General features: G+C 37.1%; 2 protein-coding genes and 1 long non-coding RNA gene across 5 annotated transcripts; 2 read left to right on the top strand and 1 right to left on the bottom strand.

The window, feature by feature from the left end:
• Positions 1-60: 60 nt before the first annotated feature.
• LOC105450825 (cyclin-T) lies at positions 61-20,319 on the bottom strand. 2 transcript variants are annotated; one of them, XM_011690875.1, is made up of 8 exons: positions 20,158-20,319; positions 17,995-18,205; positions 17,768-17,891; positions 17,072-17,117; positions 16,541-16,631; positions 16,130-16,327; positions 12,828-16,028; positions 61-5,056 (listed from the first exon to the last, which is right to left on the bottom strand). In XM_011690875.1, exons 1-8 carry the CDS (start codon positions 20,301-20,303, stop codon positions 4,985-4,987), a joined length of 4,089 nt encoding a protein of 1,362 aa, XP_011689177.1. In that variant the 5' UTR covers positions 20,304-20,319; the 3' UTR covers positions 61-4,984. The 2 variants fall into 2 exon arrangements, with proteins under 2 accessions (XP_011689177.1, XP_011689176.1); XM_011690874.1 differs by lacking the exon at positions 61-5,056 and having other exon boundaries at positions 12,157-16,028.
• Positions 18,374-19,391, top strand: LOC105450824. The gene is made up of 2 exons (XR_974499.1): positions 18,374-18,900; positions 19,092-19,391. It is a non-coding gene; the product is annotated as an uncharacterized LOC105450824 (long non-coding RNA).
• Positions 20,320-21,544: 1,225 nt separating the features above from the next.
• Positions 21,545-24,711, top strand: LOC105450823 (KAT8 regulatory NSL complex subunit 2). 2 transcript variants are annotated; one of them, XM_011690873.1, is made up of 9 exons: positions 21,545-21,745; positions 22,008-22,267; positions 22,360-22,541; positions 22,687-22,852; positions 23,339-23,502; positions 23,574-23,710; positions 23,795-23,914; positions 24,010-24,150; positions 24,224-24,711. In XM_011690873.1, the coding sequence occupies exons 2-9, from the start codon at positions 22,017-22,019 to the stop codon at positions 24,473-24,475; spliced, it is 1,413 nt and encodes a 470-aa protein (XP_011689175.1). In that variant the 5' UTR covers positions 21,545-21,745; positions 22,008-22,016; the 3' UTR covers positions 24,476-24,711. The 2 variants fall into 2 exon arrangements, with proteins under 2 accessions (XP_011689175.1, XP_011689174.1); XM_011690872.1 differs by having other exon boundaries at positions 23,324-23,502.
• The last annotated feature ends 173 nt before the right edge of the window (positions 24,712-24,884 follow it).

The raw sequence follows: 24,884 nt of genomic DNA, 5'->3' as shown, positions 1-24,884 counted from the left end.
AGTGACGTGAAATTATAACGTCTGCAGAAGGGACAGGATAAAAAAGTCTTTGGCAGTCGGTTTTAATGATCGTTTGCTTCTCTCTTTTATTGAGGATAACTTTTCGAATGCTGTCTTAAGCTAGGCAAACTCGACTCGGTTCAGCCAGGTCCCCGATTCGCACCGTGGGTGTACTTCGGCGCCCCGCGCCCGATTCGTTGGACAGACGAGATGGATGAATAGATCTCGGATAAATAAAAAGAAAAGGAAAAAATACCAGATAGAAAATAAAGAAAAAGATTACGAACCGGAATAGCGGCCCCGTCGTTTAGGGCAGGGTTGAGTCTCGAGTTTGAGTGCCTTCGTTTGTGATTGCTGCCGCAGGAGAATTCACGAACTATATCCTTTCGCGCCACAAAACGACTTATCTCCTCAAGCCCGAAAATAAGGATCGGAACGTTAGTTCAATGTAACAAAAAGTGAGAGAAGTGTAATTTCTATAGAAAACGCACATTACATTCGAATCATTCCAATCCTAATTTTCACCGGTGCACCGCACTCCAAAAGAATCAGACTCATCGACACGAATCAGTGTATCGCGATTGAAGTGACAAAAATGAGCACATTAGCGACAATGAAAGGAAATATTTATAAAATCTTTAGTTTTTCATTATCTCAAAAATGCTCATTTGTGGCACTTTTTTATTAGCGCAGGAATATGTGCGCGTCTCATGTTCCGAAATAAACTTTATCTCATATTTCGAATACGGCGACACGCGGTTGGGCGTTTGACGCGAATCTGAAAGTCACGCTCCTCGCTGCGATAACAGGCAAACGACCTCAAAGAACACAGCATCCAAGCACGGCGGGAGAAGTTATTTCCGGTGCGATCGGGAGACACCCCAGGAAGAAATGATCGGTTTATAAACATTGGATTCGATAACGACGTCAGGGAAAAATTATCGAATAGATGTCTATAGATAAAATCGAATCGACGTTTATAAACTGATCATTTCTGCTGCTTGGGACTCGCAAACTTACACGAGCAATAGTTTACATTCTTTCATTCCTCTTTCACCGTGCAAACATTGGCTGTTATTTCTCTAAATCCTTACAGCTAGTTATTTACAGTGAGTTTTCCCGTCGACTTTCACTAGTCGTCCGTTCCTCCAAGAGCACACACGGGCTTACTCGTCGCATCGCACACATCCGCAATTTAATAATCGTAACAACGACGCGCAGTTTTTTACTTCCCTTTTCCCCTGACGACGATCGTTCTCGGACGTTACTTTTACGATTTTGAACGAGAGCCATTGAGAGGAGCACGTAGATGCCGATCGATTAGATACACACTAATTAACATCGATTGAAAATATTTCCAAAAAAAAAAGGCATTTTCCTTCCCTCAATTTTGAAGCAAAGAAAGATTGCACAGAAATGCACTTGACGTAAGAGACGCAGTTGTTTGTTTGCAATTTCTGTAACAAATAGAATCTGAAAAAACTCCCATCGGGATAATCACTTGATTACATACACTACTTTTTATACACAATAGCGCGAGATTGTAAATACATCAAAAAGAATATGGTTTTCACTGATGTTGAAGTTGCTCCACTCAATGGCTCTCATTGTCCCTCGCAATGTAATTGTGCTAATTACTTGTGTCGGCGAAATGAATTAGCGATAAGCGCCTACGCCGCGCAGCCGAGAAATGAACGGAAAGCGCTCTTAACGAAAGAAGACTGTTAACGAAATTTAGCTTTGTCTTTTCTTCTTTTCTCTCTCTTTCTCTTTCTTCTTCTTTCAATCTCTTCTTTTCTCGGCTACGAGACTTCGTAATTACGCCAAAATGCACATCGACGCGACGAAATACGACATGTCGCCTCGCTCTCGCTCTCTCTCTCTCTCTCTCTCTTCTACAATAAGAATAAAAAATATTCCTGCGGTATCGTGAGAGACGTGCGACATCGTAATTTTATCGCGCCGAACAACTAGATCGTAGTTTAATCGAATAAACACATAACGTCGAAAAAAACATTGTCGCAACAATACTATAATGTGATCTCCGCGAGTGATCACATCGTACGATCGTCGTTAGATTTGTTATACGCACTCTGTGTATACAATGTGCAACGTCAACACACGCACGATAAAAAAAAAGAAACGGAGGAACAAGACGTGCTATTGCGCGTACATCAATGTCGATTTCACATTAGAGCGACGAATATCCTAAAAACAACACCGTAAATCTACCGCTAATTCATCCAACGCTTGTGCGCCCCTCTCTTTCTCTCTCTCTCTCTTTCTCTTAGTCTTTCTTTAGTATAAATTTCGTTAATTAAATGCTGGCTATGCGTAACGAGAGACGCGACACTTCTAATCTCTTTCTCATTCTTCTCTTATTCCGTTTATCGTTGGACGCGGATACAAACTTCGCGATTCGTAATTCATACTTAACTACTCTTAACATAATTGACACTTAACTTAGGCTTAACTTAAGTTGATCGTTATTTATATAAAAAGAAAAAAAGAAAAACAAAAATATGATTGGGACGATCGTGGGTCGAGCGAACACAGCAATGCTACACGGCGTCGTGTATCGCTGAACAAAGTACAATTCTAATCGGCGCGTAACGTTGTGCATGTATTTTAAATTTCACACGGGTGATTGCGCGCAATTATACGTCTTAGAGAGGCATCCGATGCGCGCACGCGTTTGTGTTTTGTGTCTATGTGGTTTTTGTGTGTGTGTGTTTTGTGTGTGTAGATGCGTTACACGCGTGTCTTATACGCATTTAATTATGCATAAGATCGTGCATCGAAGTTAGTTCATTCTTATTTGGTTTCTTTTGGCATTACAAAATAATCTTATTTACAGTCTGTTGATATAATATCAATATTACTCATAGTTCTTTATACTAAGTTACGCGATAGAGCATATTATATTTACTTACTATATATTATGCAGGTAGGGGACTATTTACAGAATAATATGATAAATACCATCGGGTATCGTCGAGCAGGTATTTTACTGTATGTGTTTACGTGTGAGTGTGGTTGTGAGTGAATGCGTGTGTGTATGTGTGTCGCGTATGCGTCTCTTTGTATCTTATTAATTTGAATCGATCGTTTCGTTGTAGAGATATTCGGTCGTGAATTTATCTCGTGGAACAATCGTAACAAGATAAAGCGGTGACATTGACTTTCGATGGGGTGAATTATCGGAATCGGAGGTTTTGAGAAACGTTTGAGTCATCGTGAGGAAATATGAATAGACATCTCATTTCTCTACTCGGGGAGTCGCATCTTTAGATGCGCGTGAAAAGAAACGAAAGAGAAAATATCAATTAAAACACAGCCGGAAATAAGGCATTGTTAAATGCATAACGTATTCTAAGTCCGTAGACGATTCTTAATTGTAGTAACATAATAGCCCTATTTTACCTAAAAAATCTAAAAGTAGTTCGCTACGATAATCCCAATATGTTACAAATAAAAAAAAAATTTCATCTATCTATCCCGAATGACGAGTGATCTGAAATCAAATCCGAAATCAAATCCGATTCGCACAATCGGGCTGTTGCTTAATAATCTATTTAAGATTGATATTGGATGCAGCTACTTAAATTAAAGTCCAGAATTTGCCAAATATTCCTCTGCAACAAACCAACCTGCTCTGCTGACGGTCAATTTATGGGCCAAGAATATTCGGCAATGAATATTCAAGTTCTTGCGAACGAAGAACGACGGGATAAAATATGAAATTACTAAGGCGACGAAATGGTGCGAAGAAAGAACTTTTTTTTTCTTTAGTTTTCAGGACTTTATCCTTAACGAAGTTTCTTCGCAGTTTCCTCTCTCTTTTCTACGTTTTTTCTCTCTTTTGCCCGTAACATTTTACAACCAAGATCTCACCCTCATGCTATTCGCTAAGTAGTGTATTAAACGTCTTTTTCCGATTTAACGTCTCGTTATTTGCGCAAGTAATTATTAAAGGAATACTTGTTCGATATTCCCTTTAGTCTAACAAATACAGTCAAATTTAATTTTCTTCTTCATGAGAAATTATCAATTATTAAGATGCTATCAATTATCAATCGCTTGAAATATAAAGAGGGATGTAGATATACTGATATAAGATGAAGTAAAAATAACTTCGAGACGTGGGATTCGTCTGTAATACTCTATAACAAAAACTCGCGCATAGCAAATAGCAGAACGTTAGATCATATCAGCATCGTTGTTAAGTCGTTATAATCGCATTAAATGCACGAATGCACGCATTTCGTCGTATACCGTTAATTTTCGTTTAGGATACGCACGGCGGAACGTGATCCGCATTCGTCTTATACAATAAGTCAACAAGGATCATCTCTGCTTAAGGATTTGTCACTCAATTACAGTCAATTGCTTTACGTACGCTGGGTGCATGGAAGAAAGACGAGTGAAAAATCATGTGCAACCAGGAACGTGTCACATCTTATTGTTCACCTGAATTGTTTTCCTCTCTCTTATTTGCATTTTCTATTCCAAAGCATTTCACCGTAATGACAGTTTTCGTCGAAGGCTAATGCAAAACGCCTTATTATGCGACAATTATAGGAAACTTTTACTCATCGCCAAAAAAAATAAAATAAAAAGGAGAGAGAGATAGAGAGAGAGAGAGAGAGAGAGAGAGAGAAAGGCGAGAGTGAGGAAGAAAATCGAGCGAGCAAAGAAATGATCCTTATCGAGGCAAACGGCATAGAGATAAATCAGGTATGTCCTGATATATATTCATCGCTAGTATTTCTTAGAATACATATCTCTAGAACATATCCGAATATTATGTATCTCAAAATGATGTCTCAGAACATATAGATACAGAGGTATCTATCCATTCGAACTTTCGCTATTTGAAATATAAATCGCTCGTTCTCTTATCTGGATCGCTGGATCCAGGCTGAATCGATCGAGTCAAAAGATGATCCTTAGAGTACGTCCATTAATCGTCACCCAAGCCATACTACGTCACATGGGACTGCTGAGACTGCGGTAGTTTGCTCGAGCTTTTGTGATGGCTGGATGCGTGTCGTTCCTGAAAACGACAAATAGAAATGTGATGTCTTGCTCCATGAAGTAATGCAAACATGAACGGAACATCCACTAGTAACCTCGTAAAAAAAATAAGTAACACGTCACGCAAATAAATACGCGCCATGTACATTTCTGATATACCTTTAATTTTAATATAATTGAGTCTATTATTTTGAGGATACGATGCGCTGTTCGCGAGAATCGAGACTTTAAATCTTATGAAGGGGAAGTACGAATCTAAACGCTTTGGCGTTTTTTTCTGTTTTCAACAAAATTATCAAAATAAATGACTCAATTTTTACATTTTTATAGCTAAATAGCGTAAACTCGTATTTTTCTTCAATCCTGTAAATCTTTTAACATTCTTTTCCACAAGAATTCGAATTTCAAATGAATTGATAGATGGAATAGAGCTTATGAAACAATTATCTTAAATTAATTTTAGCGTATGGTATCTTACAGTCAAAAAGCATGATGTACATAATGATATATAACTAACAAATTGATTATAATTCGCAGCGCGAGCGAAAAAAGATTAGAATATTGGAACTTTTATGATGTATCTGCTTCCTGTGTTTCCGATCTTTCCTTGATTTTGCGAGCCAACAACAAAATATAGAATTAAGGTAAACTAGCAAAAGCGTTTATTTGTAAATTCTACGCATGCAGATAGAAGATTGCAGTATATTTGGATGCAAAAAAAAAGTGTAAAACATGCAAGCGCATGCTCGTAGCATCACGTTCATCATGAAGGCATACACACACGCACGCTCGCACGCACATACGTCGCAAAACATTAATAACACTATTGTAACAACAGCGATAGTATAATCCAGCGGTAACGGTAATGTCTTGCTTCTAACAATACTAGCAAGTAGAGAGTAGTAGTCATAATGTACCCTTCACCAAGCAACAAGAACAAATGACACGAGCAATATCCAATAATCTTAGCTTGTTGATTTTTGGTGAATTCATTTCGTGCGTGACTTATGCAGCAATTATCGCAATATGATACTCGTACTATATATACTGAGCCGTGATGTTAGTACATATATATATATATATATATATATATATATATATATATATATAGATATATATATGCTGTGATACGGTGTGCGATATTGCATATGTACATATAACATGTGTGGTATTAAGACAAAATAATCACTAAGGTACGTTTCGTTTGCATAGTATGTTTATTTGCGTTGCTTTAATATTTCTTTTTTTTTCTTTTTTATTGACCACGCGACGCGTACGATCCCTGTTGTATGATTCTGTGTAAGTTCTTCATTTAAAACCGTCTATCTCCCACTCTAATTTTAATGAATCAAAGATGAATTTTTATCATTAGATAAATTAAAATATTTCGAAACGGTTCACGGTGACGGTATATTTCAACTTTTGCGTTTCTCTTTCTCTTCAAGACAGGTAGCGTACGCGACGAGTGGTGAATATACATCGTGTACAGAATTTACGCAATGTTCACGTTACACATATATATATTCGTCTTTTTTATCTGGCGAGTTATTTGTACCCTAAAATTTATAATTCTCAATTCACTCGTGTCGTATTCGCTGCTCACGCGCGAGCTTGCACCGCGATGTCCTTGTGACAATTACACGTTTTAAATCGAAATGCAACACTCGTTAATTAACAACAGCTTAAAAGCATTATCGATGTACACCGATTTGTCGATAATTCCATTAATCCGAAATCTAAATCATTTTATTAAGACGAAATACACACAATACAAAATTCCTATTCTGGCTCGAAATAAAGGAAGATATCTCGAGTACTAAAAAAAAAAAATTTGTGTTTATACGATTATCAAAACTTTTGTGAAAAACGCTGAAGATTTATGTACTTACATCTTTAATATATACATATATATGTGTATCATCTCTCTCTTTCTCGCTTTCTCTTTCTATCTCTCGCACGCTCTCGCACTCACTCTCTCCCTTTCTTTGTCTTCTCTGTCTATTGTGCTACTTATCAATCACAGATTCTCTTGATGTCAGGTTTCAAGTTACTCTATTTTGTTAAGAAAATTTCCCGTCATCACTTATTAACTTTCCAATTAACTACATATTTCAATTAAACAAAATTTTTGTTAAAATAAATTATAATTCTAATTACAATTCTAATTTAAAAAAAGATTTTAATGTCATTAATTTGCTAGAAAAATTACAGGATTTTCACGAAGGAAAATCAGCTTTAAAAAGCTTCTTTAAATTAATTAAAAAATTAAGGAAAAAGATATATAGTAGTGATGTATAGTGCTATATAATATATATATGTATATATATATAATATACTCTTGTCTTTCTCTTAAATTTTACGATCACAGAATATAAAAACTATAGATTTACCTTAGCAATTATTTTGTCTTTCTATTACTGCTCTTCAATTATCATTGTCATTGCACAATTTGCTTACGCAGTTTCATTTCTTTTTTTGCGTTTTCGTCACCGTGCATGGTTTCGACGTTCACACATATTGTCGTATTGGCAATAAATCGAGTTACAATTGGTGGAGATCAAGTCGCTTAGTACATTAATCTTCAGTTTATAAGATAAATAAGAGAAAAGACGCGCGAGTTTCCTGAGAACAATGTTTCCCATGCAGCATACGAGAGATTTCTGTCGAAAAATCTTCAGCACGGCATTATAAAATATCACATTCCGGAAACGGAATTTTTTAATATATCGAATACATAAATACACACTAATAACGGTCTTCAATTTGATTTATATCTAGCTACGTGAACACGGTGAGAAAAAACCGCGTTTAAACGTACATATATGCCTAAAATAATCTCGTCCCGTGTAAGCTCCGATAGTTATCGAAAGTCAAATATAAAATGAAAATCAGAAAAATATTTAACATACATAATCTTGTATATATGTATTATAGCTCACATATGAGGAAAAGAATGACAAAAGCAGTGATGACAAGTTTGTCGTCACTAGGAAAGAGGAGATTTAGAGGCATAAGAGAAGAGAGAAAGATATAAAGAAAATAAAAGTATGTAGAATGCAAATAAAATTTAAAATAAGTGTTAAGATACAAACAGAAGCATAATTAGTAATAGTATAGGTCAAATAGTAATTTAATGAGTTAAGTAAAGCTGAATTAAGTAAGGATGGCCAAAAATGTTTAAAAAATATCCGCAGAAGAAAAAGATTTTCTAACTACAGTTTTCGATCAAAAAATTGAGCCGTTCACTAATGACTAATTCTGGACAGTAATCTTTTTTCCAAGATATGAAAATATGAAATTGTTTATTATTTTCCCGTTGATCTTTAGCTATTTTGGTATTTTTTCAAAGTTATTTCTTTATCTATTATCTCGAAGTCCACCAGAGTAATTTAGATGCTATATAAAAATTAAGGATAAGGATTTAGATTAAATTAATACGTGAATGTGAATCCTTATAAGCTCCCAGGGATCAGTAAATTTTTACGTATATATACATATATATATATATATATATACACATATGTATACATATAATACATATATCTATTGCAAATTTAAAGGATATTATCAGACAGTAATTTATCGTACTATTAACAAAGCGCGTATTTGAGTTTACACGGGAAGAAAAAATTATATAACTATATACAGAGCATTTTATATCATTAAATGAGATTATCAACTATGCTCTTAATAATTATAGATCCACTGCATTTCGCAAATCAGTCGTTTGCGTATATCTATTGAAATAGCGGTGGTAATCGTGACAATATAACAATTAACAATGACACATTCACGATTCCGGTATAATACCACTTCCTTGCACGTTATATACTATATATAACATTTCTTAAACAATATTGTATACATGTGCACATACGTATACATTTACTCTTAGAAAATATATTCCAAGCGTAATGTATCGATCGCATTATTATAATTTAATCCGATACGACATTCCTGAGTTAATAATTGTTCTATAAAAGATACACAAAATCTCGTGTGTTCGAGTAATATACACAAAATTTAATTGAAATAATCAATAATTTTGGACAAGTCGATGTTTATGTGATCAAAATGTAATCGCTTACCTCCCTCGGCTAGGAGAATTAGCATTACTCCTTGCTATTCCCTAATAGTGAAAGCTTCTATCTTCGCGAGTAATAGTTTTTTCCGGGAATAACTGATGCCGATAGAAAATCATATCGCTTTATCGCTTCTCCGCTATATTTTCGTCTAATATATTTCGTCTATCACACGTGGCAGTGTCTCTCTTTTCAAGCTTTTATAACGTGGTTTTCCTCTTCTATAACAAACTTGTGATGTTTTCCCTAAGATTCTTATATGTCCAACAGTTAATTATTATTAACTTAAACAATATATATACTATATGCAGAGAAAGAGGTGCCTGCAAAAATATCTCGCGTATAGAAACTTTTAAGAAAGTAATAATTTTCAAAAAATTTCCTATATCTTGACTATATTACTTCTCGATTCTCTTCAGAGCAAAAAAAACGAGGGCTAATCGCGAAAATACCGGGGATTTCGATTCAAACATTAATCAAAGATATGATTTTTCGAACAACCATCAAGGGCTACAGGAAATTTTTTGAAGACTGAAAAATTAAATGTACATTTTAAAAATAGGTGAAATAATTACAATTTACAAAATGTATTTAAATTTGCACAGGAAGAAAATAAATACATAAATTTATCTCAGAGAATCTAATATCATCGACAAAAATTACTATCCATTCTAATTAAGCACAGATCCTTCTTTTAAATTCAAGGATTATTCCCATAGCTCATTTTTAATTTATATAATTTATTTGTATTATTTTTTATATTTTATACACTATATATAAAAAAGAAAGTAGTAGCAAGCAAGAGCAGGTGTATTTCTGATTTCTGAAGCAAACTCTTACAATATGTAGATCATGCTGACTACAATGGAAAACTAACTTTGTATTGTGAAAAAAAAAATTTAAAGGAAATAAATAACGATGCTTCGAAACAATACCGTAGATACGTTGTATTATTATACTATCAATAGTTTCTATCGTTGTGCATAAATCAATCCTACAAACACTTAAATTTAATTTAAATTAAGGTTCGATGAAATCGATCGTATGCAACTCGAAGATTGCACAAATTCTACAATTGATATTCTACACTTGCACACATTTTCATGCAAATGTCTAAGCATTCAGATTATCGAATTGATATTCTTACAATAATGATAATTTCGAATTGATGCCGAATTGATTTACTACGACAAAATCAAAGCACTGGAACGAGATGCCATATTCGACTAGAGCTACATTCCAAAACGTTGTTTTCGAGGAAAATTTTATTAAAAAGCTGCAATTTACGTTACGTATGCTATAACTTTTTAGTAAAATTTTTCTCAAAAGCAACGTTTTGGAATGTAGTCTATAAGATTTTCTACAGTGGGGTATTATCCGACATGTACGGAAAGAAGAAACGATCGAAGCAATCAGGTGATAAAGAATAAACAGATGTGACATGCTACTATTTCTACTAAACTATTTCGTAAAATCGAAGAGAAAGGAAAAAATTAATAACATTTGTATAGATTTACATAGAAGGCTCAGAGAACGATTAAGGAAGTCTTGCGTTAGATTTCAACGCCGACTATAAGAAAAAGAATATATATATATATATTAATAATATATATATTTGAATATTTATAATGAATATATAATTAAAAAATATATATATACATTTTAATTATTTACATATAAGTATGTACTAATTTAAAAAATAATAAAAATACTCTGTATGTCCACAATCTGAATTTACACAACAGAAAAGTACTATATATTTACATATATATATAAAGAATTTTATATTGTTGAAGGATTTTATTCATATGTACTTTTTTAAATCTTTTTAATCATAAATTCTCTAATAATTTTGATGAATTATTTATATATTTACGATTTGTGAACCGTTACATATAAGAAAAAGAAATTATATACATCTATATGTACAAATTTTCAAACAAATTCATAGAAATTAATCGCTTTCAGAGCACTTTAATTTAGTCAAAAATGCTACAGGAGAGCAAAAAGAATAAGAAAGCAAAGAAAATGTCATTCAGTGATTGTAAACTATTTCTTATCTTTTGTCAGATATAAACTGTATATCCGTTAATTTTAGAGAAGAAAGAACGGGAAGAACAATAAAAATGTCCAAAACGAAGCAGACTTTCGCATCGTCGAAATGGTAATGGAAAACTTAATTAAAGAAAAATATGTCTACCCAATAATTAATATAAGATATATACATGAAAAATATATACATGTAAAAAAAAACAAATCTAAAGATTTCTATTCTCTATTACGTTCAGCAGACTCGATTTAATTGTAAATTCTATAGCGTAGATGAATTTTTTATATCTGTATAAATATATTAGTTTATTCGAAAAATTTGTAGTTTCAAAATAGATATTGATATTAATGTCCTTAGCAACTGTCTTTTTTGTAATGGTATATATGATCTGAAAAGCCTGAGCATCATTTCAAATAAAAAATATTAAAATTTTTTGAATTGTATTTGTTTAACGATGCTCAGAAATGTAGGATAAGAAAATGCGTTTTCACACATACACAGCACTTAATGTTCTTTTACTATCAGAAGAGTAAAAATGCTACATAGTCCCCTTCACCCCAAAAAAATGTTTATGAAGATGATATCGGTAAAAGCACTGTGCGTGATTTTATCATTTTAAAACCGATTTTTTTCTGAATGACAAAATGTTCTAGTATATTATCTATTATTAATAACATAAAATCATGATGAATATCAAACAAATGCTACTTCTGACAAATATATTACCTTCGAATTTTTCTCAAATTTTACTACGAACTTGTCAAACAACCCAATGCTTCATACGTAAAATAAATCATGTAAAAAATATACATATGCACAACTATATACATACACGTGTATGTATGTATGTATGTATATATACACATGTAAAATATATATCGTTACATTGATAGAAAAATGACACAAATAAAAAAATTCTAATTTTTTTAGTGTCATTTTTCAAAAATTTGTACATATAGATATATTTTTTCTTTTATCTCAACGCAACGATATACAAATATACAATATGTACATATATACATGTAAATTAAAATGTTCCATCATTCTGACATTGACGGAGGGGGTGGTGGTGGCGGTGGCGGAGGTGGCGGTCCACTCGGCAAGGGAGGAGGCGATGGTGGTGGTTGAGGTGGTGGTGGAGGAAACAATTGTACATCCTCCTGCCGAGTGGACGCAGCCGATTGTATCATATTTTGATTTTGAAAAAGGTGATTCGAGAGCAATGACGGCGGTGGTACTGACGTATTGATGGCGCCGTCCGGCGTCATTATCAAATTATTTCCTGTCGGATACATAGAATATTGGGATTGTTGAAATTGTTGATAGTACTGCTGATAGGCGGGATCGTACACATAACCGGCGGATGGATTAAATATTGATGTATAATTAGCGTAAAAATACGAATCGGTATTCTGGTCAGCACGGCCAGTCCCTCTCGCGTATCCGCCGACGTCGCCGCGAATGGCCGGGGGATGATGGGAGTTATAAGGGGCTTGATAATGTTGATGACCGCGACTACCGCGGTTGCCGCGGTTACCGTTACCGTAAATCTCCCGCTGATGGTACTGACCACCAGCGTTACCGCGCTGACCGGCAACTGCGTGATGTGGTGGTGGACCGCGACCGCCGGGATGCTGACGGACGCCTCTACCACGTACCTTATTATTGCTGCCGGAGTTATAATGTCTGCCATTCTGCCGTTCTCCGGGTCGGTGGCCCTGGCCATAACCCGTCGCCGGTATCAGCACCTGCTTCTTCGTGGACGGAAGACCGCTGCTACCCGAGCTGTCGCCGATCATTTCTAGTCGCTCACGCTTCCGACTCGTATCGTTCGCGGATGATTCAGAGGAGAACTGCATGTACGAGAATCCGCTCGAACCGTTCGATGATGACGTCGACGGCGGCGGCGCCGTCGCGGAACTCCTCGAGATGCCGTCCGTACGTATCTTGATTTTTAGCGGACCCTGTACCATTGTTGGCTGCGCAGGCGATGAACTGGGCACACTATCCGTGCCCTTGAGCCGTTCCTTGGGGATCTTAATTTTCAGGCCCGGCGATATATTTTTGTCTGACAAGCCGGTACCTGCGCCGACCACGGTCGGCGATGCTTCCGTGCCCAGATTTAATTTGTCCTTTGGAATCGTAATTTTGATGGGCGCCGCCGCTGGCGTCTCCTCGCTCTTTGCCTTATCCTTCTTCTCACGATGTTTCTCCTTATCTTTATCCTTGTGCTTATGCTTGTGCTTCTCTTTACTCTTTTCCTTGTCTTTGTGCTTGTGCTTTTCCTTCTTTTTCTTTTTCTCGCTCTTATGATGCTCGGACCGTTTCTCTTCGATCGTTGGAACAGCTGTCACCGTGGAAGCTGCTGGCGCTGTCAATTCCACCATACTGCTGTTGCTTGGCAGCGTCATCGACACATCCGAGAGAACGCTGATATCGACGGTCGAAGCTATCGGCGTGAAATTATCGCTCACTATCGACAAACAATGAGTCGTCACTGGTAATTGATGATCCATCAACGAATGCTGAATGGACTGTAGCTGATGCTGCTGGTGATGCAGTTGTTCCTGATGCGCCTGCTGAGTAGGTAATTGGTTAGGCTGTTGCAGTCCCTGCAACAGCGACGGCATCGGCGCCGGTGTCTCCTGGAGCAACGCGCTTATACTCTGCGCAGACTTCATCGGTGACGTGTACTCAAGTTTCGTCTGCGAGTGCGTTGCTTCTGGAGCTCTGTGCCCCGTTGGTTCCTTCTTTATATAATGCTCTAAAAACTCTCTCTTCGAGCGAGGTTCCGGAACCTCTTGTTTTATTATATTGAGGTCCATACCATTAGTCAGTGCTGTCACATTCATCGACGAAATTTTATGCTGCGTCATCGTGTTGAAACGAAGCTGATCCGACTCGAATGGTTTGATAAGTTCCGGTGGTTTCAGATCGTTAATGACAGACGACGCGCTATTTCTGCCGTTCGATGACGACGGATTGTCGCGTATCGGTTGAATCAAGTCGGGCACGCGACCGAGCATCTTCATCGCCTCCAAACTGGTCGTATCTTCCGTCTTGATTTCTACTTTCGGTATCTTCATCGGCTGTTCGCTCTCGGTGATACTCGACGCACGGGTTCTCTTATGCGCAGGCACCGCGCTATCGTTGGCGGTCAATCGTTTTAGCGAATCTTGCAGAGTTGGAGAACCCGCGAACGGTGACACGCGTTCCTTTAGCTTCGCAGCTGTGGAGGGTGGCGTCTTTTGTTTCGATTTAGGCCTTGCGCCTTGCGCATGCGAGTCTCTAGACACGATTGGCGGCTCCGGGCTGAACAGCGATCTGTGCTTGCCAGGTGGTGTATGCAGATTGCCCTGTTGCACATCGGCGAAATTTCTCTCAGCAAATTCCTCTTGAACGATCGATCGCGATCGTTTGTCCGATTTAGTATCGTCCGCATTGTTCAATGTGCTTAGACAAGATTGGGAATTACCGTTTTTAATAGTGTCTTTTAAAATCTGGGATACTCCCTGTGCAGTATGCTGACTGTACATCTGTGTCTTAACGGATGCGGATTTCTGCGATGACGAACCGCTTGGCGATGTGCCCTGCGGAAGCACATTTTGGCTAGCAGTTGCCATATGCTTCATTTCACCCGTGAAAGAGCTACCTTTCTGCTCCTGCTGATTGTACTTCGTATGATGCGGCTGCTGTTTCTGCTGCGCATTTATCAGATACGGTGCGTCCGTCTTCGGCGGCGGCAATGGCTTCTCGATCAGCTTCCGCACTTCCTCCGATCTCTGCTCCAGCGTTTCTGCTTTCCGTCGATTCTCAATTCTATTCATATCTGCGTACTTGGCCGATTTGAGCCTTGGATCTTCCCCTCGGTACAACCTCTTATCATGCGCCTGATGCTTGTTATCAAGCGCGTTCAGTCTATGTCCGCTGTGATTATTACTCATCTTCTCCTGCAAACCACTGTGCAAGGATACGGAATCCTGCACGGCACCACTGTCCAATCTATGAGGCACGGATTCGGCCGAGGAACTATCTAAATTGGCGTGAGAATGCGAGGAGTGTGCTATACCGGCGCTCGTGCTGGCCGTACCGGCATGCTCTCTCAGCAATCGTTGCCTGTTCGGATCGCGATTAGGTTGATTGCTAGCCGAGTGTCTCTGCACCGGTTGACTGGTCTTCATGTCCGGTCGATGATGATGATTATGATGAAGGCCAGTGCTCTTTTGCACAGACGGCATCTGATGTTTGCTCGGCATACTTGCATTCGACCCTGGTTTATGATGGTGCGAATGGTGGAGCTTGTTAGGATCGGTGATATGGCACCCAATAGCACTGGCTGCCTTCTCTCGCTCTAAACGTTCTCGCTCCTTTTTCTCGCGAATATCTCGATGATATTCTGAGGTTGATATTCTCAATGGTCCTGCAATAGGTTTCTTCTCATCCTGCTTCTCCTGTTGATGAGAACGACTCGAATGGGCAGCGGCAGCAGTAGCGGCGGCGACGGCGCTATCCATGCCATGATGAGAGCGACTCGAATGGGCAGCGGTGGCGTCTGTTGCGTGATGAGAACGACTCGAATGAGCAACGGCGCCGTCCGTCGTATGATGAGAGCGACTCGAGTGGGCAGTAACAGAGGCGGTGGAGGTAGAAGCGACACTCTCCGCCGCATGATGAGAGCGACTTGAATGGGCAGCGACAGCAGCGGAAGTACTTGCGGCACCTTCCACTGCATGATGAGAGCGGCTCGAATGAGCGGCGGCACCTTCCGCCGCATGATGAGAACGATTCAAATGAGCAACAACAGCGGCGGCGGCACCATCCAATGTTGCTGGAGATTGTATGCGACGTGGTTCGGTATCCTAAAGAGAAAAAGGTAACGAGTTAAAATTCGTCCAGAGAGTAGATTTAGATAACAGAAAGAAAACGCGAAAACGTAATCATATTCATGCGTTTTACTTACAAATGGCGAATTCGGGAGACTCGGATGATGAATGCTCGGGCTCTGATTCGCGGAGATGCTCATAATTTTTCTTTTTAATCTCGATGGACACTTATCAAATATATGAAGAAATTCGTCTGTGAGTTCTTGAAGTAGATCCCCAGTTACAGTTCTATCCACGTACCAAAACCATTGTCTCCCTTCCGTACTTTGCGGTATCTGTGCATGGACAATAAATTATTTTAAAAAATATTAAGTATATGTTAATACGATTTCAGAGAACTCAAAATAGACATAAAATCGATCCAAAAGACGTAATACATTTGACATGAATCATTTCATAATGTTTATATTAAATTTATTATTGCACATCAGCATATTGCACCAACTTGTGTGCGCGGAAGATTTTTAGAAGATACATATTTCTCTTACCTCCCAATTGGACCATTTACATGCGAGATGTATGCAAAAACAGGCTACAACTGTCGGTTTATACTGTAGACACATAGTAGTTAAATGGAGACTGCAAAAAAAAGAAATCGTATAAAAAATTACATTATAATTAATTAGAGCCTATCCAAATATAGTCCATGTTAACCCGAGACCATAGATGCATAGAAAAATGGCAAAACAAGTTGCTGAATGGAAATAATGTAATTTATTATTATTATTATTATTGCAAATAGAAACATACAGATTAAAATTGTTCAAAATCATTATTTGTTAAGAGCGAAATTATTTTTGTATTATTCTTAAAAAAAAAAAAAAAAAAGATAAAACTTTCATTCTTTCTCTGATATTTCTATATGTAATTTCACTTATATCCTATATTTGAGAGATAATCTCTGTGGAATTTCTAAGCTGACAATTTATACATTTATACATTTTGGTGTATTGTAAAAAATAAGAAGCCATAAAGTACTATTATCAGTAAGTAGTAATGTTGAAACAGTGAATAGTTACCTGTTAGATGCCATAAAATACGAAGTCTGAGCTAAGTCTTTGCTCGCTAGAATAAAAAAATTCAATTTTTAAATTCTTTTTTATTATTATTAAAACATATTGTATGAATTAATGTATGATTAACAAATACCACAAACTTCATTTATTATAATATATTACTAACATTTTCCTTCATTTCTTGTATATAAAATATATATTTTATATATATGATATATAAATATGTAATATATTAAATATATATTATATTAAACATATATAATATATTAATATATAAATATATAATATATAAAATATATATTTTACTTTTAAACTTTAACTTTACATAATAATGTGAATTCTTAACATTAATGAGTTGTTTAAATTATTTTTTATACAACCATTTCTCTTATAAATGATTCTCTCATTTGCAAACGAGATTTGAATATTATATTCTACTTTATATGAAACTTAAAGATTAAAATTCAAAAACTGTAAGACATCTACTGTTTCTCTTAAAAGATGGAAGAATGGAGAACAGAATATAAAATTAGACCTATTATTTTCAGCTAAATTTCTTGTACAACATAAAGAAAAAAAAAAGAGAAAAGATAAATGAAGTGTAGCTGAAAACAGGCTGATTACAGGACGTGTCCTCTTAAAATAGAACGTGACGTAACTCTTGATTGATATATGTATACTGTAAAACCTAACCTGTACCTTTTACTAGTTGACAACATCTAACAACATGGGTATGTGGATGATCAATGGCAACATCGAATCCTAATGTCTGCAGGAGGACATTCTCATTAAATACCAGGTCTTGCGCTTGCTCCAGAAATGACTACAAGTAATACATACAAATGTTACATCATTAAAATCTAATTGTGTCACATAAAGAATGCATAAAAAGATTTTCCATAAATTGAAAATATAGAAATTCTTACCTCAGACCTGGTTTCAGGTGGAGCTGAGTCTCTGTGGAGACACATATGTGCCATTTTGATGACATGTTCTAATTTCCTTGGCTGTTCCTCTACCTTTGCCGCTAGAAAGAGTGCTGCCACTGCAATAGAATTCCTGTGGAAATGCGTCAGCGAGTGGAACACGAAGAACCGATGCATGTAGACAATAGCTGTGTTGATGCATAATTGCGATCTGATTTTTAATATTTTATTAAGGAAAATTAAAAATGTTTATATATTTTTAATATTCAATACTCCTGCAACAAGAAAGCATTCTTAAAAATTAATATAATTCTTATCTCTGCAATTCTTAAAGTATTTTTTTTACAAATGTTATATAGATACAATATAGATAAAAAATCTATAGATAAAATATCTATCTTCAATAAAAATATAATAAAAGTCCTATCGCTTTCACAATAATTTTAAAAAGGGAATATATTGCAATCTCCACACAGCATGAACAAATGACCGATGTGGGAAATAGAAGATCCATTGAAATCTTATGTATCAAATGTACCGTAAAACAATTCTATTTCTATTAGCATATGATTAAAAAGTACTTAGCAGAATATTTTAAATTGTTCAAGATATATCAGAGTTCTTTGTAGCAAAATGTTTTTTCTTTGTGCAAATTTATACATTATACAATAGTTGTATTAAACAATGACAAAATCTTTGGTAATTTTGAAATATTCTGCATTATATGCTAGATATATTTTGTATTATTTTTTAGATACTGATGCATTATAAATTAAATACAAGGGATCGATATTCTATTCTAAATAAAATCTAGAAAAATATATACGCAATCCACAGTACTATCTCTGTAGACATAATAAAGAAAAATTCAGCTTTTTCTTAAATTGCAGTTTTTTTATCAACAAGGTAATTGAAATGACTCAATATAAAAAAAACAGTTTCAAAATTAAAGACATAAAGAAAAAAAAAAATTTAAGCTCCATACTACTTTAAAATTTCAGATCTTTGAATTAAATTAAATGGTAAAATTAGAACGTAAAGAGAAAAGGTACAATAGTCTTTATATATAAAATAATTTATTTGAATTTTATTTTCAGTTTACAGCCATGTGGGAAAGTCGATTTAATGAACTCAGTTCTTCTTCATCCTAATAACAGTTTAGTTTAACGTTTGGTACGAGGATACTGAAATTTAATGAAATGTATACATTATTCACATTATTGTCAAGAAAAATCTATGGATTTTGTTTTATATATATACATATATAAAACAAAAATATTAATATAAGAAATTTGCTAGCTGAAATGTAACGAAAAAAGCAGTTTTGTAATATGACATAAATGGAATAGATGTAGTTTTCGAAGTTTCAAAAGTTTTAAGTAAAAACCAGAATGAAACTTTCCACACATTTTTAAATTGTCCACATAAGCTTGTTACACAATAGTCTACAAAGATAGTGCTACATTGAAACTTAAATGCGTAGACATTTGTTCCTAGAAGAGATATATTTAGAACTCGTAGAGCTTGTATTTGTTTGCTTGTACTTTGTATGCAAAATGTAAACAGATGAAACGTGATCAAAAAGAGGTATGCAACAAAATCTGTAGGCTTGATTTAGGCAAGACATTTAATCTTTTTGAGATGTTCATTTTCTGTTGAAATCAGTCCGTCCCGATGCTCGATGAATCCCATCAGATCCCATTCAAACAACACATGCATACGTATACGCGCGCGCATACATACACGTGTTTCAAGCAACACTTACGTGTCGCTCCAGATACCGCATCCCCGATCAGTTGAGTTTCCTCACTGCTGTGGGAATTGTCAAACATCGTTTACGGTACCTTTGATGCACGGGATTCCAATATGGTGAATCCTCCATTCCCAGCATGTCATCCGTCCATGCCGCGCAGAGCAAAGGGATGCGTTAACCGTGATCGGGGGGGAGGGAGGAGGGGGCCGTGCATGTTCCAGGAGATGGATTCTTGCAGTCATTTCCAACACTCGTCACTGGTTAGGCATCCGCCCAAGTCAGATTACGACGGATGATAGAATCTCAACAACGGCAGGAGGAGGTAGGGGGGCGAGTTGATCTGGAAGCGTGGAGAACGCGCTCGACTAGAACACCGCGCGTAAATCGTGCGCGTGCGACAAAAAGGATACACAACAAGCCGTTGTCCCATGTCCTGGATGAAATTCGCCGCCTGCTGCCGATAGCTCAACTCCTTGTCTCCGTCGACACCGCATTTTCTGCTCGGCGTGTTCGCAAGCTGTTCCCTTGTGAAATACCATCTTTCGTCCGCCGCCATTTATATGTACACACGATTCTTCCGTGATTCCTGAACGACGCACACTCCTGACGGGAATCTTCTGACGTGGTATGAGCAATTCGACGGCGGGGGAGGGGGGGAAGGAACGAAGTGTGCGGCACTTGGGCGCGCACTGGAGTCACGTCCCGCCACTGCCGGCTATGTTCACGCCGCTCGTTCTCGAATTATCCAAAATGGCGCCATGGGCGCGAATGACGCAACGCGATGCGACGAGACGTAGGTTGTTGGACACGGCAAGAACTGAGCGTCCTTGCACGTGTCCCACGAACACCCTGTGCGCCCAAAGACGCCGAGGGCCTCGAGGTTTCTCCTCTTTGTTACCCTCGAGTCGATCGTGCGACCACTGGGCCGGTCGAATTACCTGGAATGAGCAAGGGAGTCTCGGTGACTCGCTGTCGATTTCCCACCGCACCACTTTATTCAATCTGCCTTCTGCGCACCAAGCTCGCGAGGAAACGCCGCCGCGCACGGCGTCGAGCCGCGACGTTCCGTCAACGTCGGTCGGGCACCGTTGTCGAATGTACATGTATGAAGGGGGAGGAAGGAGCGTCGTGTATCTTCAGATCCGATTATCATTCGCGCGCGTTCGTGCGCGAGACGATCGTCCACGAGAACACGCCGTCATAACCTTCGCTGCATCTCGCGGAGGCGATGCATCATCGTGGTCGGCCGAACGTGCGGGCACGCGTCCCCGAAGATCTCGCGCCTCTCTCTCTCTCTCTCGCCCTGCCGCTCGCGGTACCGATAAATGGTGCTAAAACGACCGACAGGATATCGGTCGCGTCACACGTTGCGTAACACGCGTGGCTAACCGCGCGTTATCGTACCACGTCGACCACGTCTTCACCTTGCTTGCTCTTCCTTCAGGGAATTCACGTCCCCGCGCGAACGTGTGCCTCCTCTCCGACGTTGCGTCGCCTCGCCTCCTGTCGCCCTCCGGAGGCCAGCGCGGCCGCGTCGCGTAAGCGCGCTTCGACGGCGTGTCTGTAGACTGTTCGGCACGTAGTACGGAACATGCTAATGGCACTTCCGGCGCGGCATTCGACCGTTGTTCGGCGCTTTGGATTTGGACTAACGCGTAACGTTTCTGATTGGTTACACAATACGCGTTACATGAAAAATCTCTGCCATTGGACGGCACCCTCAGTGGAAACGCACTCTACGGATTGAACGCGCCTATGAACACGATCTTGCTTATTGCCAGTGATTGCCAGTCCTGAAACTCTTGAGTCCATACTTCTTCTTAGTTCAGTGGTCTATGGTTTAATTTCTTAATCCCAATCTTTCTGCATTTTTTTCAATATATGTAAATAGAATAGTTACTCAAATATAAAGGGTCCCGGGGCCGTCGGTCATCGGGACAAACGTTTCTTCGGTTTCTCGACGAAAACTGACGTCTGAAAATTATCTCTCGCTGCGCAGTAAGTTTTTTTTTGCTTCTATTGTCCAGGATTAATTAGGAACGAGGGATGGGAACAGCATTTTTTAATATAATAAAGTAATATTGTAAAGTATATAAATTTTTATGAACACTACAATTACATGCACTGATAAAGTGGAACCATGTTTTTTTCTTTTTAGAAACCTGTAGACTAATTTGGAACACTTACTACTTAGATACTTTCATATTTACTTTCTTAAATCAATTTCATTTGAAATTAATACTATGTATTTATTTTCTAGAACCAAGGTATGTTTCGGATACCAAAGCCTACGATGCCTGCATCCACTGCAACGACAATTCCGAAACGTCCCAAACAGACTCAAAGTTGCCTCTATGCGTCCTACGAATGTACGCAGTCTTGTCTAGAAGGTTATTCATATTGCGCTAAGCACATCCTGGAGGATTCTAGTGCACCTTACAAACAATGTGCATTTGTATATAACACTAATGGAAGAAAGTGTCAGAATCCAGCTCCAAAATTGGACAGAAGAGATGTTTCGTAAATATATTTTTTCTTTTGTTGTGCCTGATAAGATTGTAAAACATCTTTTTTTTTAGACAAATTAATAGCTGTGCATTTATCTTTTGTAGCTATTGCGGTGAACATTCTAGAAAAGCACAAATTGCTCGGATTAAATCGACATCAAGGCGTTCCCTGCCAGAAACACCTGAGATGTTGCTACTTAATTTAAGCCATTATGTCAAGTCTGTCAATTCCAGTGCTGAAGATACAGAAGAGGAAAAACGAAAAGTGAAAGCTTTAGATCCTTTCAGTAAGCATTACTAAATTCTAATATAATTGCATTATACATTATTGTATACATTTCCTAGATTTTTACAAATATTTAAAGTTGCTTTTACTTTTCTGTTTTTATAAATTTTGTAATAAGTTGTGTAATAGGTTATTATTGTTTTCAGCCGAAGTTGATGCTTACAAAATAAATGCAAGTGGAAGTGACATCTTAGATTATGCCAGTTCCTCAGAAAGTGACGTAGAACCTACAGTTGTCACTGATACCTTGAGAGCTTATCTCGATGACAGTGACAATGAGAGTTTACATAGTCCACAAGAGGACCCTCTTAAGTAAGTGTGCTTCATAACTTTGTTGTATATGCATGTATTTAAATTATCTAGCGTGCTATTACAACGTTAGAGTAATTTGCTCGTATGCTTTAGCTTGTGCAACTTTTTACTTAAAAAAATATTACTCATTTTGATTACTTCCATCTAACATTAGAATTTATTTGAAAAGAGTATACATTTTAACTGTTACTGATGTTAATAATATCTTCTTCCCTTTTTTAAAATTTCCCCTTTTCTCAAAAATCATACTGTGCGTTATGTACTTTAATATAATTAAGATTGTTTTGCATTTGCGATTTTGTTGCATTATATTATTTCGTGATTATAGATTTGCTCTATTTTATTGTCTAGATTTTCATATAATTATGTTTCCTCTTAAAATAAAAAAATACATGTTTGTATTATGTAGCTAATTTTTTGTAGTTGCTTTATGCGCAAGGATAAGATACTACTTACTCCCCGAATTATTAGTATCAATTTTTTAAGGCATGCTGGCATCTTTACTGCAGAAGAAGTAATTTATATCGCGAGAGAAAAATTGATTAGGCTTCAGTCTCTTTATATCGATCAATTTAGAAGGCTTCAGTATGTACTAAAGGAGAAAAGACGAAAATATTTGCTCGGTCTGAAGAAGGAAAAGGAAACATTATGTAAGTATATTTCAGATAATTTTAGAATTTTGTTTACATTTTCTGATAAATAAATTATATGCAATATATAGGTAGTATACACAGTCAAAAGAAAGAAACTGCAAAAGAGAAAAAGCTTTATGAGAAACTGAAGGCTTTAAATCGCTATCACAGACGAAGCGGTGTTGAAGCGATACTTTATAGGAAGTCATTGGAACGTCGAGCACAGGTAATATCGCGAATATTCTTTATATCATTAATATTCAAAGGACATACGTCGGTTGTGTTATAAAGAAAAAAAATTATGCTTTAGGTAACTGAACCTATTCAAAAACCGCCCAATGTATCCAAATGCGTATTCACCGAAGGTGGTGTAAAATGTGGCGAAAGAACGCTTCCGTCGGCTAAGCACTGTCGTAAACATATCCTGAAGGTACACATTCATATTATTACTTTCTGGATAAAAGAGATGTGTAATTAACATATTTTGGAGAGTTCTAAATTTCATTCGATCGATACTGTTTACAGGATCAACATCAAGTTTTATTTAAAGCGTGCGGAGCGGTGCGAGCGGACATCGAGTGTCACGAACCTGTGCCAGTGATCTTCGATTCCAACTGCGTATTTCACATGAACTTGCCGTCACCGTGCAAGCTGGAGCCTATGAAGGTACGTTCGCTCGCCAATGACTTTCTGAAACTGGTTATGAACCTGGTTTTGTACCTTACATTCGTCTCTGCAGTTTGAAGAGGAAAAACCTATTAAACAAGAAATATTGATGACCGACAATCAGTCGATGGAAATCGACGTGGTGGGCGAGGCGCAAGAAATTGATCCTGACGACGATATGGCGGGGTTAATGAGGGAAATGAACGACTCCGCTAATTTAAAACCTTCGTTTGCGAATGAGAGCTTGAATAGTGAGACCAGCACGGATACGGCGTTTAGTTTGTCAGCGCAGATGAGCGATCGGGATGATTTCGTTTCTGTATGACGAGATATTTTTACGTGATTTTCAAAGTGGACTTATCTTTACTGTTATGTCGCTGCGATTAATAAAAGTGTCACAGTACTCTCTGTTATTCAGAATCACAGTTTTCTAATTTAACTACCGAGTGTTTGATTACACACGTGCAACGGACTTCACGTGTAATGGAACTATTTAAACTGACTTGTTAATATTATATTTGTATATAATCGAAGAAATAGAGCCAAAAGACTATTATAAAATCTTGTTATATATATTTAATTGTTTTAAGTATTTTCTCTTAAGTAATCGAAAGTTATCAATATTGATTTTATGATTTCAATGATTCTTTTGTGCAACGCTAAAGATTTATCTTCAATTTCAGGGAATATGACAAACAAAATTGTTTCTATAATTTATTAATATTTATTTAAAT

The sequence above is a fragment of the Wasmannia auropunctata genome, unplaced genomic scaffold (assembly GCF_000956235.1).
Source record: "Wasmannia auropunctata unplaced genomic scaffold, wasmannia.A_1.0 LD336055.1, whole genome shotgun sequence".
Classification (NCBI taxonomy): domain Eukaryota; kingdom Metazoa; phylum Arthropoda; class Insecta; order Hymenoptera; family Formicidae; genus Wasmannia; species Wasmannia auropunctata.
This window is presented reverse-complemented; position numbering and strand designations above follow the sequence as displayed.

What these genes read in the sequence shown, in the direction of transcription:
- LOC105450825 (XM_011690874.1), bottom strand. Translation starts at nt 20,303, where the DNA reads ATGGCGGCGGACGAAAGATGGTATTTCACAAGGGAACAGCTTGCGAAC. An exon ending in ATGTTGTCAACTAGTAAAAG is followed by an intron (nt 17,118 to 17,767) that starts GTACAGGTTAGG and finishes TTTTTATTCTAG; the next exon opens with CGAGCAAAGACTTAGCTCAG. An exon ending in TATTTTATGGCATCTAACAG is followed by an intron (nt 16,632 to 17,071) that starts GTAACTATTCAC and finishes TTTTTTTTGCAG; the next exon opens with TCTCCATTTAACTACTATGT.
- LOC105450823 (XM_011690872.1), top strand. Translation starts at nt 22,017, where the DNA reads ATGTTTCGGATACCAAAGCCTACGATGCCTGCATCCACTGCAACGACA. An exon ending in TTGGACAGAAGAGATGTTTC is followed by an intron (nt 22,268 to 22,359) that starts GTAAATATATTT and finishes TATCTTTTGTAG; the next exon opens with CTATTGCGGTGAACATTCTA. An exon ending in GAAGGAAAAGGAAACATTAT is followed by an intron (nt 23,503 to 23,573) that starts GTAAGTATATTT and finishes TGCAATATATAG; the next exon opens with GTAGTATACACAGTCAAAAG.